At 50.0% G+C, this 16,812-nt stretch overlaps 2 protein-coding genes across 2 annotated transcripts; both read right to left on the bottom strand.

Moving 5' to 3' along the window:
- Nucleotides 1–203: 203 nt before the first annotated feature.
- Nucleotides 204–2,054, bottom strand: N7496_003234 (uncharacterized protein; the record flags this gene model as incomplete). Its single annotated transcript, XM_056696165.1, has 2 exons — nucleotides 204–1,894; nucleotides 1,961–2,054. The coding sequence occupies 2 exons, from the start codon at nucleotides 2,052–2,054 to the stop codon at nucleotides 204–206; spliced, it is 1,785 nt and encodes a 594-aa protein (XP_056558377.1).
- A 12,244-nt stretch (nucleotides 2,055–14,298) lies between these two features.
- Nucleotides 14,299–16,614, bottom strand: N7496_003233 (chaperonin-containing T-complex subunit CCT5; the record flags this gene model as incomplete). Its single annotated transcript, XM_056696164.1, has 11 exons — nucleotides 14,299–14,343; nucleotides 14,398–14,486; nucleotides 14,547–14,727; nucleotides 14,790–14,927; nucleotides 14,989–15,637; nucleotides 15,699–15,988; nucleotides 16,058–16,141; nucleotides 16,194–16,287; nucleotides 16,393–16,441; nucleotides 16,502–16,519; nucleotides 16,605–16,614. 11 exons carry the CDS (start codon nucleotides 16,612–16,614, stop codon nucleotides 14,299–14,301), a joined length of 1,647 nt encoding a protein of 548 aa, XP_056558376.1.
- Between the last annotated feature and the right edge of the window lie 198 nt (nucleotides 16,615–16,812).

The raw sequence follows: 16,812 nt of genomic DNA, 5'->3' as shown, positions 1-16,812 counted from the left end.
CCTCGCCCCCATAACAGTTCACATGTGAAGAATAGAAGGGGAAAAAAAGCAAAATCCATAGTGTGCGCCTAGATGCAATGCATGATCATGATCGTACGTGTCAAAAAGAAGAGTCGCTTGATCGCGAGACGAGATATCAAGAGTGAGAAGAGTGTTGTGGACAGGGGAGAGAGTCCGAGTGGGACTCTAGGCTCATGTTTGGATTACCAGCCCTTGACGTGGTACTCCCATGGGCCATAGTCCGTGGTGTAGTTGGTCCAGGATCCGTTCTTTGAAAGATCCTTATCCCGAGCCTGGTTGCCGGGCTGGTTTTCACCCGAAGTAGATGGGCCTGCCGCGCCCGTTGCCCGATTCGGTCCCTTTGGTGCTGGGTATTCCTGCAGATTCTTCACATCGTGGGCGGTGTGACGGCGCTTGAGGAAGGCATTGGCGGTCGCGCTCTTCTGCTGGCGCTCCCAGAGTAGATGTCGGCGAAGGGACTCGGTCAGCTCGGTCGCAAGCATGTTACGGCGGGTTGTCCGAGGCGAGTGAGCGACGGACTGCGGGTGGGGCGGCTTCATAACAATGGGCTTGGATCGAGGAACGTCGGGTCCGCGCATAGTCAGATTCTCTTCGTCGTTCTCTGGAGGCGAGGCCGGGATGGAGGGACCGTTAGGCGAAGTCAAACGAGACCGCTGGAGGGCAGGGCTGGAGCGGAACGCGTTTCCTTGCATGCGACCTGGCTGGTGCATCATCATAGTCAAAAGCGATCGACGAGAGACCAGGTTGGGTCGCGAATCGACTCGCTGGAAAAGTTCGGGACGCTCGTCCACGCTAGATTTGCCGCTTTCTGTTACCGAGTCCTCCCAGTCAGAATCCTCGTCATCCTCAATGGCGCTCTCGGAGACCTCATCGTCGGTTTCAATGGCGTCCTCGTCGGAGCGAAGGGGGCTCTTTGAGGGTCGGATAGTGTCAACGTGGTCGCTGAAGGAAGCCACCTTCTTAGAGGGGCTGGGGTTGCTAGTTGCCGGCTTCAATCCACCAACGGTCGGGTTATTCTGCGGAGCATTGGGACCCATGCGGTCTTCGAAAGAGCTCTCATCGTCATCACCAGAAGATCCACCCAGTGTAAACATGCCACCCTTCTTCTTAAGAGGAGATGGCTTGAGCTGCTGAACGGTGGTACCAGAGGGACTCGACTTGACAGCCAGGTTGGTCTGGGATCGGAAGGACGACGAGATGTGCGAGGGCGAGAAACCGCGGACAATGCTGGGCGACTTGATCAACTCAGCTTGACTGGGGAGAACCCCAGAGGAAGAGACGCTGGTGTCAGAGGCAGTAGCATTGGCCGAGTCACTATCGTTGCCTTCGGGGGCAGTGGTGGAGCAAGACTCGGTCGATTCATGGGGTTGAGGGGCGGGACGAGGGAAGGTTGGGACCTGTCGAGCAGTAGAGACGGAGGGAGGAGTGGGAGTAGGAGTAGAGGGACGAGGAGTAATGTCAACAACGGGGGCAGCAGGCTGGACCACGGGGGCGATCGGCTGCAACTGCTTCCGCTCCTTAATGTTAAGGACCATACGCTCCAGGTCCAAAGAGGTGATATGCTTCTCCTTGCCACGACCCAGGCTGGCCAGGGAGTCTTCACGGACAACGGCAGGTCTGTAATCGGAGAATTGAGGTCGCTTGATGTGTGCTTCGATGCGTTCGGCTTGGTCGGACGCGGCCGACTCGACACTGGCGGAGAGCTCCGGAAGATCAGCCGCCTCGGAGCGCAGCTTCGGCAGGAGGGAGGTGTCGGTTGATTTCGACTCTGACTTGTCGGGTTCAACGCAGAAGGTTTCGCGAGTCCACAGGCGCCAGCTCAGGTTCTCCAGGCGTCGGCCTTGGTCCATGTAGTCGGCACATTTTGAGAATACTGTGCAAGTCAATTTCAGTCAGTCCATGTTTCTCGAGGTCCAATTCAGAGTATTCTCCAACTTACCCATCCACATTCCATGAAGCGACTGCGCATTTGCGGTGTCCACCTTGTGAATATTACCGGCGTCCACCGTCAAAACCGGTGTTGTTAAAGGCATGGTGACGGCGCCACAGCTAGGCTTTGCGTGAGTGGAAGTGAGAGAAATCGTGAACGTGGTGTTTCCGGGGTCGCCGTCTTCCCCGAGAGTGGTCGTACGGCGCGTAGAAACTGGAGTTGAGGATTCACGAATGATCTGCGGGTCACGAAGAAGAGGCCTTGAAAATTCGAGTCTGGACCCTGCACAATGCTGCAGAGAGATGGATCAATCGAGATTCCTGGGCACCACGGGGCTGCAATCGAAATGCTTGGGCACTAAATGCAGCGGATCACGCGTGGAGGCGAAGGACTGGAGGGGGATCGAATTTTCCTGGCGAGCCGATATTCGTCAAGATTGTGTCAGGGCGCCACCGAGGGAGAGAGATGCGGAGATGGTAGAAAGTCGGGAAGGCGAGAAGTGTCCGGGGGAGGTTTTGCCGCGTTGGAAAGAGGGATTGACGCGTTCCCGGTGTTGACGAGAGGTGACGAGAAGGTGAAGAGTTGGGAGGTTGTGAAGAAGAGGAGAGAGAGAGAAATGGGGAAAGAAGGCAGTCGGAACGATAATAAGAATGACGGGGGCGGCAGTGGGTGGAGTGGATGTGGAAAGCGCAGAGAGGGGGAGTTGTGTATTAAGAAAAGAAAAATCGGAAAATGCGAAGAAAAAAGACCCAAAGGGGAAGTTTTAAAGAAAAGAAAATCGAATTAAATTGGTATTGGCGGTGACCATACGACAATACAAGGAGAGAAGCCGGGCCTCCGTACCAGAAAATAAACCCAAAGTCAAAAATCCCGAAAAAAAAAAATCCCAGTGGGCCCCAGGCCGAGGCCGGTGAAGAAAATTCAGTCGCATCACGGGGCCCGATTCTTTACGTACAGTACATCCACGGTACTCTCCTCGTACGCCTCGTACGCACCATCCCTCCACTGTCATCGGTCGTCCCCCGGTATCTTCCCCGTACTGTGGACTGAGGGACCACTCGCCCCGAGTGGTAATTAAAAGAGTGAAATGGCGGGTATTGCGCCCGTGACTAATGGTATAGTACTGGTCTGTTTCCGGACCTGGTACTGGAGACTGCTCAACTCCGGAGTAAAGTTATATGAGTCCTCATAATACTAAGTACTGTACATCTTTATAGTTGAATGTTGAAGTCCGTATTCAGACTATAGTATCAATCACAAAGATTCAAGGGGCTTTTAGTCGATGAGAACTTGTGACCATCTGGCGGCAAACCAACACATCAGCAATGGGGGAAATCCCAACGAAAACAAATCAAATCAAATCTACAAGGATGGCATGAGAATAGTTAGATGTGCTTCGGTAATGAGCTCTCCTTTCAAATGGACTACTCAGATAGTAACACTAACGTGACTAAAGTGCAATAAAAGAAGTCCTTTTCTGTTCTAGGCCTCCTTGTCCAATCCTCCACGCCACCGGCCATGTCGTTTGAACAATCACCCTCGCCACCAGAATGATTACCATTTTGAATGGAAGCAACAATAATGATCCTAGACAAAGCAGCTGGCCTACTGACTGATGAATTGTCGCACCGCAAGCTATTGGCCGCCTAACAACCCTCGGGTCCGGCTGACTCTCGCCCACTAGGGAAATAAAGAATCTCTTCTGCCTCGATGCGTAGTCAAATTATTCTTATTGAATAAGCCCTACTTAGATAAGGAGTAAGTCTAAATCAAATATCTAAATGCGGAATAAGGAACTTTGGTAATCTGTAAGATCTTCTATCTCGTGGTTTAGCTATTTTCGTCACGGACTGGGGGCTGTTTCTGGAGGGTTGGGGGAAGTATGTGGAAGGGACACCGCCGTCCGCAAGGAGGGATCGCCTTGTCCTTTCCCCAAGATCTCTCCAAGCCACGTTAGAACGTCACAGATTATTCCCGGAAGACCGTCTCCCCTGTTCGCTTTAGGATTAGTTGCTTGTGGGAGTTGAGCAGCCGATACCTTCAACAGCCGAATAGATATGTCATAATAGGCGAAACGTTCAGCCCCAGATTTTAGTACTCCATATATCCCGGAGACTAAGGTCAACAGTGGAGGACTTTAATCGTGACCTCTCCCTGTTTTGATCCACTAGGCTAATTAATATGTACTTTGTTCATCTCCTTTTTTCCTTTTGATTGTTTTCCCACTAGTGCCCGGGGGAAAATGCCGGCTGAAATGCGGCAGTGGAAGTATTCAAAGGCTGGCTGCACCCAGCGATTATTACCCGGCAAGAAGGGATAGCCAATCTTCGATGATTATTCTTCTTCTAGGGCTAACTGCATACATACCTCCTGGGGGAACTTAAGCAATAATTCCATAGATCACCCTCACTTTAAAGGATTTCGTAAAAAAGTGCATAATGACCTAACCCGTCATTTCGAGGCGTGATCTCTTCTGCATCTTTCCATTGTGCAAGGTGATGCATTCCACACCGCGATCGGTCAAGGCCCGAGCCCATTTTTTAGGCTCTGATCCGAATAAGCATCAGCTGGGATGATGAGGATAACTAACATGTCAGCCAGAGAAAAGCCCCCCCCCCCCCCCGGAAAGTCAAACGACAAATCTAAAATCTAAATAGAAACTCAAGAAAGGCTACGGGACTTTAACGCGGCATATCTTTCATACTGATGACTGACTGACTGCCCCCCTTCGCATCCTTATCTCCCGGGATGCCACATCCTGGTCACTCTGCTGGACCTCTAAGCACACTGGTAGCCCAAGTGTCACAGCCTCGTAGTCACGAGTCTGCCAGCTGGCATTGTCTTTCATCTCTGTTATGACGGAGGGATCAGCAACCGACGGTCAAGATCAGGAAGGCCACTACCGGAGAGTTAACCTAGAGAACTCTTCCTTGCTAGTTCCTATTATCCACGGAGTTCATACTATGTATACCGTACGGATGATTCAAGATATCAAGTAAAGGGAGTAAATACACATCCACACATACTCGGCCGTCGGACTTCCCCTACCCCGAAAAAGGAATTAGAGACGCCTCACCCTGAGCCCACCCCTCCTCCCCTTAGCTTCGCCCCTAACCCGGGGGATTGGGCGACGCTACTGGACCGATCGACTGGCGGACGTGGAGTCGCACAGGATGCACGTTTCATCCATCATGTGATATTTCCACGTCAAACGAGAGGTCTTGGGGAATGTGGAGTTCCATCTGTGTTGCCTCTTGTTCGGTGTGATGATTTTGTGGTTCTGGATCATCTGGGGATCCCCAGTGGGGCGGAGGAACCAGGAAGCTTTTGCGGGGGAGGAATCTAGTTTACTCGGGGTACTTCCTCTTTCTACTGTAACATAAGCATATCGTAAGTACTTCTTCTTGTCTAGATAGTATATACTATCACTAACCCTATATCAAATCTATATCCTGCACTTACCTCTACTTCTTTATGCATAATCTCAACATCTAAAATGTACTGTAAAAAGTCCTCCTAGTCGATCTGCCTAGGAAACCTTCACTGGCTCCACCTTTCCCCGAGGGACCGGGCTAGTCGTTTGATATGGCCCTTCACGATGTCCGGTGGAACGGGGCAAAGGCTAGCGAACCACCGCAATATGTCAAGGATCCAGTTAATCAATTATGGTTCAAAATGGAGTACAAAGTCTATACACCCAGTCTTTGTCCGTAGTCCACCTACCCGAGCCCATCCTTCCGATTCGCCCAATGTAGCTTGCTGGTCATGGATCTTTTTCCCTGAATGTACTGTATGGCACCGTTTTTGATATCACACACAGCCTGCAAAGCATTTCACCATGCAGCGGGATGGCTGTCAAACTGGTGACCATGGTGGGTTGACCCTCACAGTGGTTCTATCATTCCTCCCCAGCCCGAAGAAGACTTCTTGCCCTGCTTCTCTTCAAAATTCTCCCCCTCCTTCGTCGTGATGACCTCAGAAACGGGCCGGGAGAGAAGCCCATCGACTCAGCCAGCAGTCTCTCAGTCTCACCATGTCTATAATTCGGGTGGTACCAGACGGTGGCAATTCGATGCTGCAATGTATGTACCGCAGAAGGGGGCCGATCAACACTGGCTGAACGGAGGATCCACCTACGGGCCATTAGGAACTTTCCAGCAAGGCTGCCAATAATGACCATCCCTAGTAGCGTTACAGGGTTGTCTTCTCGACGCTACTACTACTCTGGCCAACTTCCTGACTAAGGAACAGCTATAGCTGTCCAATGCAATTAACAAAGTGTCACGCTCTCATAATTGAAATATTCGGAATTCGAACGGCAAAGGCGTCTATCATGCTCCTCCCGCCCTCGCTCCACGCGATATTTCGTGCCGAGGTTTAAAGTCTATCCCCGGAAGAATGCTTGCCGAGGCGTGGAGACGGAAGTCATACGTAACAGCATCTCATGTAGACCTACAGCCGCCACCAATGCCGCAAGCTGTCAGTGAGGCCGAGGCGTGATCAGGAGATACAGTGGACCGGGTACAGATGGACAGCTGACTCTCCGAGGGAAGTCGCCGAGGAGCGCGCTTCGGTTCGTCGATCATATCAGCGGGGAACGATACAGCCCCCGCGGAAGCGATATTCCATACAGTACTCAATCACTGTACAGTACTCCGAAAACAGCCCTCTCCAGTTCAATACTGGTGCAGTCAGTACGATCTCGCGTAATCCGGGGGGGGAATGCTCACTGGTGAAGCGGGCAACGGAAAGTGGGCGAGTGGAGAAGCACTCAAAACTGTGGCAAGGTCACGAGCACGAGTCACATGATTACCCCCCTCCCCTCCCCAGCCATTTGTACGAAAATGTCTTCCATACCGGTGTCCACTTCTGTCTCCGAGCTGAACTACCACTGATACAGGGCTAGATTTGGGTCTACCCTGTATATACAATATATTGGCTGATCAGACTTACCTCCTGACAGCTGACAGCCCACACTATGACGGTGTTTTTCTATGTAATCATAGAGGACGGTACATCTATTGGCTGAGATTCAATATTCTCGGCCGTGATGACAGGTACCGGTCGGCTCCAATAAAGCGGGCGATGTGGGCCGGCCCATGTCAGCTGGCCCCGACTAATTTGATAGCCCCCACGATTTGCACCTTTCCAGTGCGGGCAACCCCGTCATACAGTTTGTTTAGTGTGAGCATTCTAGCCGTTGAGAATCCCGTATAGCCCTTCTATTCGAGCCCTGCACAGTGACTGGCCGTGATAGCATCCTCACAGCACGCAGCTGTAAAGCTGTAGTTTCGTCAATTATTAGGCCCTGCCCTGCAATGTATGGATCGTCAAAGTATTTGGCTGGCGTCAACCAGAACATACAATTCACCTGTATCCCTAGTTGAGACTTTGATAGGGCGCTAGCAAGGCCAGTTAGCGGCGGCAGGATATAGAATTCCGTGCGGATGTCCAGTCTAGGATACCAGGCGCTTCAAGCCTGTAAAGCAACACCAACGGCAAGGCTTGACGGCTGTCGCGGTGAATGTTCGACGGTGCCCGGCGCAACGCCGATAAAGTCAATACGTCGTGGGTCTAACCAACCAGGAATATGCCTATACTCGATGTGATGCCATCATTCAAGGCTAGGCTCGAGGGCGAAAGGGGAAGAGAAAGAGGAAAAAGCAAAGATCAACTTGGTATGACCATCGCTGCCTCGTTTCTTTGTTTCGGTTGGTAGATATTGTACGGATGGCTATAGTTTATACGAAACGGAAAAATGAGTCTTGCGAATGTATTATGTATAAGCTTCTCGACGAGGAAAAGATGCGCTCTGGATAGATTCTCTCTTTGTATCACCCCAATAGACGGCAAATCACATTCCCAGGTATAGCCGCCCTATTTTCAGGCCATCGCTCCCAGACAGTCCTTGGAGCGACCATGTGCGCCATGGACAACAAAGAACGGTACGAAAGAGATCTGGAAATTTTATACATAATGCAAACAAGGGACCGAAGAAAATAAACTGGTATTTGGATAAACTCTCATAAAACCATCAATAGAGTTACCGAGTAACGGTCATCAACTCAAGGCCATCTGGCAGACAAGGAAATAAAGTCCCAAATATGAACTGGCCCAGCCCGGCTGATTTGGTAAGGCAAGGGATGTTTGTCCGGGGAAGACGGGAGTGAGAAGCCGTGCACAGCATGTCCAGTAGTAGGTTTACAAGTACATGCTTTTCTAGACCCACGGGTCAGGTGAGCCGTTGATCTCGGAGTCAATCGTCCATCGGCCCATTGCCAATGAGCTGCTGGGTAATAGTCGATCCAGGGGCCACTGTCGTCATTCTCTGTCTTTGAGTATTTGCCTTATTTCCTTGACCTTGACAGGTAGAAACCCATTTTGATTACGAAGAGGTTTTAATATTGAAGAAAATGGAAACATGGATTCGATCTGTCTCCTTTCAATGGATGTCCTTGTGACCGCTGTTTATTATTTTGCTTTTCCAGAGGACGAGATATCAGAACGCCCATTATTCTCGATCTGAATAAAGACGGTCTGGCTGCAGTGTATTTTAGGAAGTGGAACTGGCTTGAAACGGAGTTGGGGAGTTCCCCGGGCCCTGCAGTCCTGCCGGAAGCAGGACTTGCATATCCGGGGCGATCAATTCTTTCCATCGCACCTACGGACCAAACCCATGGGCTCTGTGAAGAAGTTTTGGAACGCTTAGGGCTGTCAGTGTTGCAAGGCTCGCAGATGCATGTTACATATTAAATCATATCAATTTGAACCTTAGATATTACAAGTGTATTCGATTCTATATATCGATAGGAGTGAAGTAGCTCTGCCAACTTCATAACCCCAACGTAACACAACACCCATCAAGCTCTACGGCGATATGCCTGGGTAATTATTGACATGGACCGCCGTGCATGTCAGTTTGCCCAATGTTGTAAGACCCCTTCCGCTTCAAGCGCGCCTACCTGGTAGATACAGTATATCCGGTACTCTACCACCACAAACCCAATAACATTCGTCCAATTCCATTGATCATTAACCCAGAGTCATCTGCAAAGCCCAATTCCGTACTGTACTTAATCCTCAATACATACCAGTCAAATGTCCAATCTTGGTTTGGAAATTAGAGCTCCCCTCCCTTGTTTCGGATGCGGGTAACGCTATGTGAGCTAATCTGCGCTTCCCCCTTCCTCCTGCCCTGCCGATCAAAGTATCCAGATACTTGGGAGCGCCGGCATGCCCTTCCCTCGCATTCCCCGACTCTACAAAGGTCGTACTCGATGCAGCGTACTTGTGTAAGGTCTGTTTGCTGTGCCTTATGATTCCAGCCACCTCGTCATTGTCGAGTATTTGTTGTTGATGCCAGGCCTTTGCGGTGACGAATTGGGGATATTTGCTACAACAGCGCTATTTAAATGATGTTTCTATCGTGTATTTAGATATATAGGTATTGATTTGCCCGGTTTGTGGTCAGATACATCAGGTGGTACTCAACTATATATTCCCGCCTCCCGAGTTGCTATTTACAACAATAGCTTTGTGCGAATACGCAATCATGTTAGAAACACCCGCGATAGCCCCAAACTAGAAACATATTGATTACATTACATTCCGCCCCCCTCCATCTTGAGAGTTTACAACATGACAAAACCTGATACGAAGGCTTGAAGGCGGCGTCGACCTCACGAATTAAGAGTCTGACCTAATGACCAGGGGGGACGGCCCTGGCTGAAGATCACCCTATACCCCTTCTGATCTTCCGAAATCAAAGCCCGAACAAACTAATAATTAGTGATAAGCCGTAGGCTGATACATCAACGCAAGACTAACGAATCGCACCCTAAAATACCAGAACATGGGCTGTGTCAAACCATCAACCCATGCGCATCGGTCGGCCCTTTGGGGGGCGGCTACAGTATCTTCTGACAGGTCGCGTTGCTTTTTCCCCCTCTCTCCCTTTCTTCACATTGGACGGCTGCAGCGGCTCGCGATCAAAGACATTTCGAATCCTACGCGATACGGCGTATCTCGGGTGTGATCGTGGCTGAACTGGCGTTGGCTGTGTGATGGAGGGGAGGCAGGGAGCTGTCTTTGTTTGCTGATCGTGGCATGGCCCCCAGGTCATGAGGCTTTGCCAGGGTTGGCGATCTAGACCGGTCGCCCCCCTGGGAGGTATGGAGGGGGCCGATCTCGGGCAGAGACTCAAATTCTAGGACCAAGCTGAAGGTGAATCGGCGCCACGATCAGTGCCTGGTGTGGTGTGTGGTTTGTGTAGCTGTCCGAGTTGGGCTGTTTGCATGACAGGCCTGGGCGCCACTTTTGGGCTTTGTGGTTGGGATTTGGCGGGCGACTTCGGCGCTCTAGGATCTGCGGTTGCCTTGGGTGGATATTCTTTGATGCTGGGGTAACTAAGTACGAAGTATGGGGTACGGGGTAGCTATACACAGGATAATTGAATATGAAAAAGGATTTAGAAGGCCCTCCGGAGCCATCTTCGGTGTCCGGGGCTCATACTGAATTGCGTATGTCGGAATAATTGTCTCCTCGATCATTCTTCTCTTTTTCTCATTTATCCGCCAACCACCGGGCGAGAAATGCATCAGGGGGTCGGTTTGCGCCATGAACGGCTTATGGCGTTCCTGCCTCAATATATTATTTCCGTGCATCTGCCGGGGGACCGGATGATAGGTGAATAGGTCATCCCAAATGAGTTGGATAAAACAACTTTGCCAGATATGGATTCGTTCTTTGACGGTCGTATTTCAATCAATTTGGAATCGATAGCCTCGTCCTCCGATACTAGGGCCATTTTCAATGAAATGTGGAAATTGACTTTGAATGGTCTACGCCTTGCTATTGTCCTAAAATATAGTCGGACACGTTTAGCTTGATTTAACCAACATAAAGTCCATATTCAGAACCATGGATAAATTTGTCAAGGAGTGGGGACAAAAGTCCGGGGAAGAGAAGTATGATGATTACCCTCAACTTCAGGCTCCAGTAAGCGAACTATGAAACCCAACATTTTTAGTTCTCAACCAACTCTCCTGACATAAAGAGCAATGAAACCTAACTTCGTAATCCTACACCCTCGATCGGAATAGATCAAAAACAGAATATAGATGTATTGTCATCTAGAGAATACGATTACATACCAACCTACTCGCCCCAACTATCAAAAAGAGGCATAGCAGCGCACAAGGGCGCCTCTCATTGACGTGACAACCAGAATAGATACCCAAAATGTCACGGTAAACGTTCCCCATAGCGATCGATCACTAGGGCGGTGATGTGTTCACGGTTAACAGGTTCGTCGTCGTGTGACGAGCCCAAGCGATATCCCGAAGAGGCGGTAAAGAGAAGTGCTGGTGACCCCCGAAACCTCAACAGTTACTAGAAGGCGCTTATGAAGAGACTAGAAAGGTTGACGGTATAATTCTTCTGCAAAGCTTGACCGTCACGAGTAAAGACGCAAACCCCCTGGAGTATATTACTGATGTCGACTACAACGAACAGATCGCGACCACGTCAATCGGCCCTGTCCATGTGAGCAAAGGCGGGTCGGATGGCTGTGGCAGCAATGAGGCTGATGACCGACGACGCCCCATGAAGTATGCCGAGCAATAGTAGTACATCTTTGGATACGAATATGCAATTCACTAGATGATGTGATTTACTTTTCCACTGTATACTTGACGTATTCTACTCTAACACTACTTTTCTTTTCTGATCCGTCTCACCTGGTCCTGGGCGTTTACACGACATCAGGTCATCTGAGCCGCGCAGTGCGCCCAGCAAAAGGAAAACCCTGACCCCCTAATTCAGCGCGCCTAATATGTATTGACAATGCAAAGGGGCTGACCATGACTAAAACAAAAGCTGGAGCAAGAAGTAAATCATCTGTCCACCGGTTCAGTGGTCTCCTTTGAAATGCAAACTACAGAAAGCCATACTGCCTGGCTGCACCGGTCTAGAACCATCGCAAGTCATACAATTATCGACATCAAACCAGCCTCAATAACAGAGTCTTACAAATTTCAATCTCGCCCCCGTCAACGAAAAAGCTCACTAGATCAGATTTGCCCGGTACCTGTCAGTGTTGTCACACCGCAGTGATGGGTTTGCATCTTGACCGGATCCCGGAGCTTCCACCCAAACTATTATTCATGCAAGTCTTGGAGATGACCGTCTCACCATAGTAGCGCTTACCGGTTGCATTCATGCATACTTTCCATTTCCAAATGGGCCACCCACAAGGCAGAGTGGACTGCAGTACCGCATGTAGAAGATTAGGCAGATCTGCGGTTGCCGATCTTCTTAATACCGTTGACTATATATAGATCGGGATATACGATTTCGGGGACAGGATAAGGCCTCTATTGCATATTTCAGCCCTTTTTTGCTCATCTCGTAATACTTCTGCAGCATTTTTGTTCCAGATGCTACCCAACGCAGCCATGTGTTTGGAGATACGAGATGAGATCGCTGATGTTTCTCGGTCTTCTAGGCAGAGACTTGGGGGCCAGATAGCCGAGGATCAGCCGATCACATCACATGAATCTAGAAGAGTCTAGCAATTAAGCACACACTTTGATGAATGTAGTTTGGACTAGCGCAAGACAATATACCCTCCAAATCAGTGTATAGAATTGCTATCAGCACATATCGAACCAATCCGTCGACGAACCCATCCGTTCCACAAAGGATGTCATATCTCTTCTCACATGCCGTGATAGATAATCCAAACCAAGAAATCCAGCAACCCAATCCTGTCTTGTCTACAGTCGAGACGCAGTGGATCGTAAAGTTTCGAACTCTGCGGACCACGAGTCGCGGGGAACCGGGGTCGCATTTCCACGCGCTGTGAAACCCTGCCCGGACCGATTTAACCCTATCTCTCCATTCCGTGAACTTGACCGCATCGGTCTAGAGGAGGCGGATAGAGAAAAATGTCACCAAGACGGCCAACATTCGATGGATGATTTGGCTGGAGTACATGGTAGCTGCTTGAAACGTATCTCCCGTGATATTGCGATTCGGGCTTCCTGGTCAACAGACACAAGTTTATGGTTATACCATCCCGTCATATTCCACCGACTCCTATAGGTCTAAGAATGATACTACAGTGACTATCTTTCCATGGAAGCTACGTTGAACAACCAAACTGTCAATATTAACAACAGAGCCCGTCGAGCCTAGCTATTCTGAAGTTTGTATCTACATACCACTGGCCGTTTTAAGCCAGAGATCGAACCATCCACCATGATCCCGATCCGGGTTGGGTAGTACAAATTACCTCATATAAGTTCTCTATGGGTAGCAAGATCCTACTGTCTTCTACTGGCAAGAAGCAGGTACCCCTTAACTTCTATGTAATATTCGCAGGTGATCTCCACAGGGTTCTACGACGGGCAAGGATGATGAGACTACCTGCCTGCAACTACGACATGTGAAGTCCATAAAAGGTAGTTCATTGAGAGTTCAAGGCTCTTGAAGATATGTTTCTCGATGGCTGTGAGCTAAAGCAAGTTCCCAAGAGATCTGCCTACTTGTATCAAAGTAGTACAAGAGCGGCGAAAACTCTCACGAGGCTATCGGGTTGCGTACTCTTAGACATCAACAGACGCATGATATTTTTTGAGTGGAAGAACTCTAGTTTATTGCTATAGCTGGCCGAGGTAGGGAGATTAGACATGGGATGATCGAAATGGGATGTTGGTATATTTCGTTCTCTGTTCCTCGGCATGTTAGGTGACCCTTGTGGGCGGAGGTACATGTAACTGTTTATCGATCAAGAGCACGAGTTTTCATGAACTTCGACATCACCGAGGGGTAATCAAATGATACGGACGTGTCATAGCAAAGTACCCGATTAACTCTGCTCGAGCGAAGAGTTTCTCTGCCGTTTCCCCGCAGGTAGCACCATGTGTATATTTTCATGTGCCGATCAGGGGAGCGAAACGTGCTTGGGCTTGATCTGCGCAAACTAGTCGGGCGATCATCGGAAGGTGTTCAGATATTATCATAACCATTTATGCATACGCATGCCTATCGGGGAAGCATGTGCTCCACTTGATCTTTCAAGATCGATACTAGGATTTGATCAACCTGCGGCGAAAGTCGGCCGGGGCATACCGGGTCATAGATATCTACGATCAGACCAAGTGACCAACCGGCGAGAATAGTAGGAGAGATCGTAAACCCTTTTCTCATTGCAACTCGGAAAATTCTATGTAAGGGGCCATGTTTTACATAGGAGTCCAACCAGGATCATCAGATTTTTTTAGCCGACGCACCGGACCGGGTACTCCAGTGCCGTGTAGAGGGCATTAGAAATATATGCGGGTAACCTAAAACTCGGCGTTGTCATCGCCAGAGATGATGACGTTGTTGATCTAGTTGAATGTTAGTTCGTGCTTTATCCTAGTTGGACACATCAATGATCATACCTTGAGAACCATGCGGCAAAGCTGGGTAGCGAGCAGAAGCTGCTGGCGCTTGCCAATCAGGGGGTCAATAGCAAAGTGCTCGCGCATGTCTATACATAAACTAGATTAGTTGATGAACATTGAAACCGCAGGAATCAGGGAATGTTTACCGTTGCTGCCAGTCAGCATGCAGTCAACACCAAGGCGAGTGTTCTTCTCCTTGACCTGGCGCGACTTGATGGAAGCCAGAGTCTCGATGGGGCTCAAACCAGAGTTCTCAGCGAGGGCCAAGGGAACAGCGTCCAAAGCATCAGCGAAGGCGCGCATAGCGTACTGCTCAATACCAGGGCTCTGTAAAAAGTAGAGATGATTAGTCCAATGATCGCGGGGTGTAGCAGTGATAATGAACGAACCTTGACAGCGGCATCCTCCACGGCTAGGGAGCAGGCAATCTCGGCAGCACCGCCACCATAGACAACGCGGTTGTCGCGGACCAGGTTGCGAACCACACAGAGAGCGTCGTGTAGTGACCGCTTGGCCTCGTCGATAATCTGCAAGTCTGGTTAGTTCGGGGCCACAGAAGCAAAAATCCCAAAGGAATGGAGTGCTTACCATCTTGTTACTACCACGGATGAAGACAGTGACAGCCCGGCTGTTGGCGCACTCTTCAATGACCAGCATCTTCTCTCTCGTAGTACCGAAAGTCATCTCACGGACACGACCGGCGCTACCCAACTTATCGGCAGACAAGTCCTCGAAGCGCGGCACAATGCGGCCGTTTGTGGCAATGGCAATCAGCTCAATCTCGGGGCCACCAACCCACCGGACGGCGGGCAGCTTGTTCTGGAGAAGCAAGTGGTTGGCCTCATCATCGAAACCCCACTGGCAGATAACCAGGTTGGCACCGGAGTCCTTAAGCTTCTGAATCATTTCGGCGAACTTCTCCTGCTCGTAGTCCTGGAGCTTCTTGAACTCGTCAACGGAAGTAATGTCAAGCTTGTGCTTGGTCTTGGGCTTTGGGGGCTCGAAGGGGCAGGTCAGGATAGCAATCTTGGCGTCCTGAACCTCGTCGGGCATCTGGGGGTGAGAGAAGTCCTTGTCGACAATCACACCCTTAACAAGAAGGGAGTCCTCAAGAGCACCGCCGACCTTGCCATCAACCTTGATCAACTCAAAGTCAACATCCTTGCGCTCCAGATCGGCCACGGAGAGCACAGCATCGATGGCGATGTTGGCGAATTGGTCGTGAGACTTGGAGACACTATAGTTCGAGGTTAGATGGTTAAATGTGACGGATGGGGAAATTTGGATCATCATCATACATCTTGCTGCCTAGACTGGTCTTGGCAACCTTGAGCAGGTTGCTGGTATCCTCGCGTGAGAAGGGGATCTCATCACTGATCTTGTCAAGCTCTGCGATGGCAATCTCGCAGGCCTGATCGTAACCGTCGGCTATCCGAATGGGGTGAATGCCTTTGTCAATCAAATCCGCGGCTTGCTCCAGCATGGCAGCAGCCAAAACCACAACACCCGTTGTTCCATCACCAATTTCCTCATCCTGTGACTTGGAGAGCTCGACGAGCAATTTGGCGACGTTGTTGGTAATTTCCATCTATTTTTCGCGCATGAATTAGGGTTTTTTGCTGGGTTGTCATTAATGCAAAAGGGGGTCAAGTCGAACCTGGCCGAGAATGGTGGCACCATCGTTGGTGACCGTGATATCGCCGTCGGGGGAAATGAGAATCTTGTCCAAGCCGCGGGGACCCTATCATAGCCAGTTAGAAACTATTCGATTCATCCGGCGTTGAAAAGCGTACCAGAGAAGTCTTGACAATGCTGGCCACCGTCTTGGCGGCGACAATGTGCGCCTTCACAGCCTCAGTACCATGCTGTCTCTTCTTCTTTCCTTGACTGTACAATAGAAATTCCGCCGGTTAGCCTCATGCTTTCAAACCCTCGAAACGGCCCGACTTGATAACGAAAAGGCGGATCGAGACGGGGTGTCGGTGAACGTACTCGCGAACAACGATAAACGGGCGGCCCTGCTCATCCTTCAACACCGAGGCTATACCAGAATGTTAACGGCCGTGTAATTCGAATGTAAGAGTTGTCAGTCGCTAATCACCTTGAGAAAGATCAAGCTCTGCAGAAATCCAAGTCACGGTCAGTCACTGATACGGGGGGGGGTTCATTGAGGGGCATCCGGGGAGGAATCAGGCAGTACGTACGCATCGCCATTTTGACGGTGGACTACCACCTGGCAGAAGATCAGAAAGCCAAGTAGGAACTGAGAGAAAACAAAGGGAACAAAAGGCGAACAAAGTTGGCAAACGTCCTTGTTCCCACAGCAGCGATGCAGAGGGGTGAAGCTCCGGGGCTCACAGCAAATTAAATTCTGGTCCCCGAAAGCGGTATAGCGCTATCCTTTCCGCCTTT

This window comes from Penicillium cataractarum (genome assembly GCF_028827025.1).
Source record: "Penicillium cataractarum strain IBT 29864 chromosome Unknown utg000002l, whole genome shotgun sequence".
In the NCBI taxonomy this organism is placed as follows: domain Eukaryota; kingdom Fungi; phylum Ascomycota; class Eurotiomycetes; order Eurotiales; family Aspergillaceae; genus Penicillium; species Penicillium cataractarum.
The sequence above is the reverse complement of the archived record's forward strand: the minus strand, read 5'-3'. Positions and strand labels throughout refer to the sequence as shown.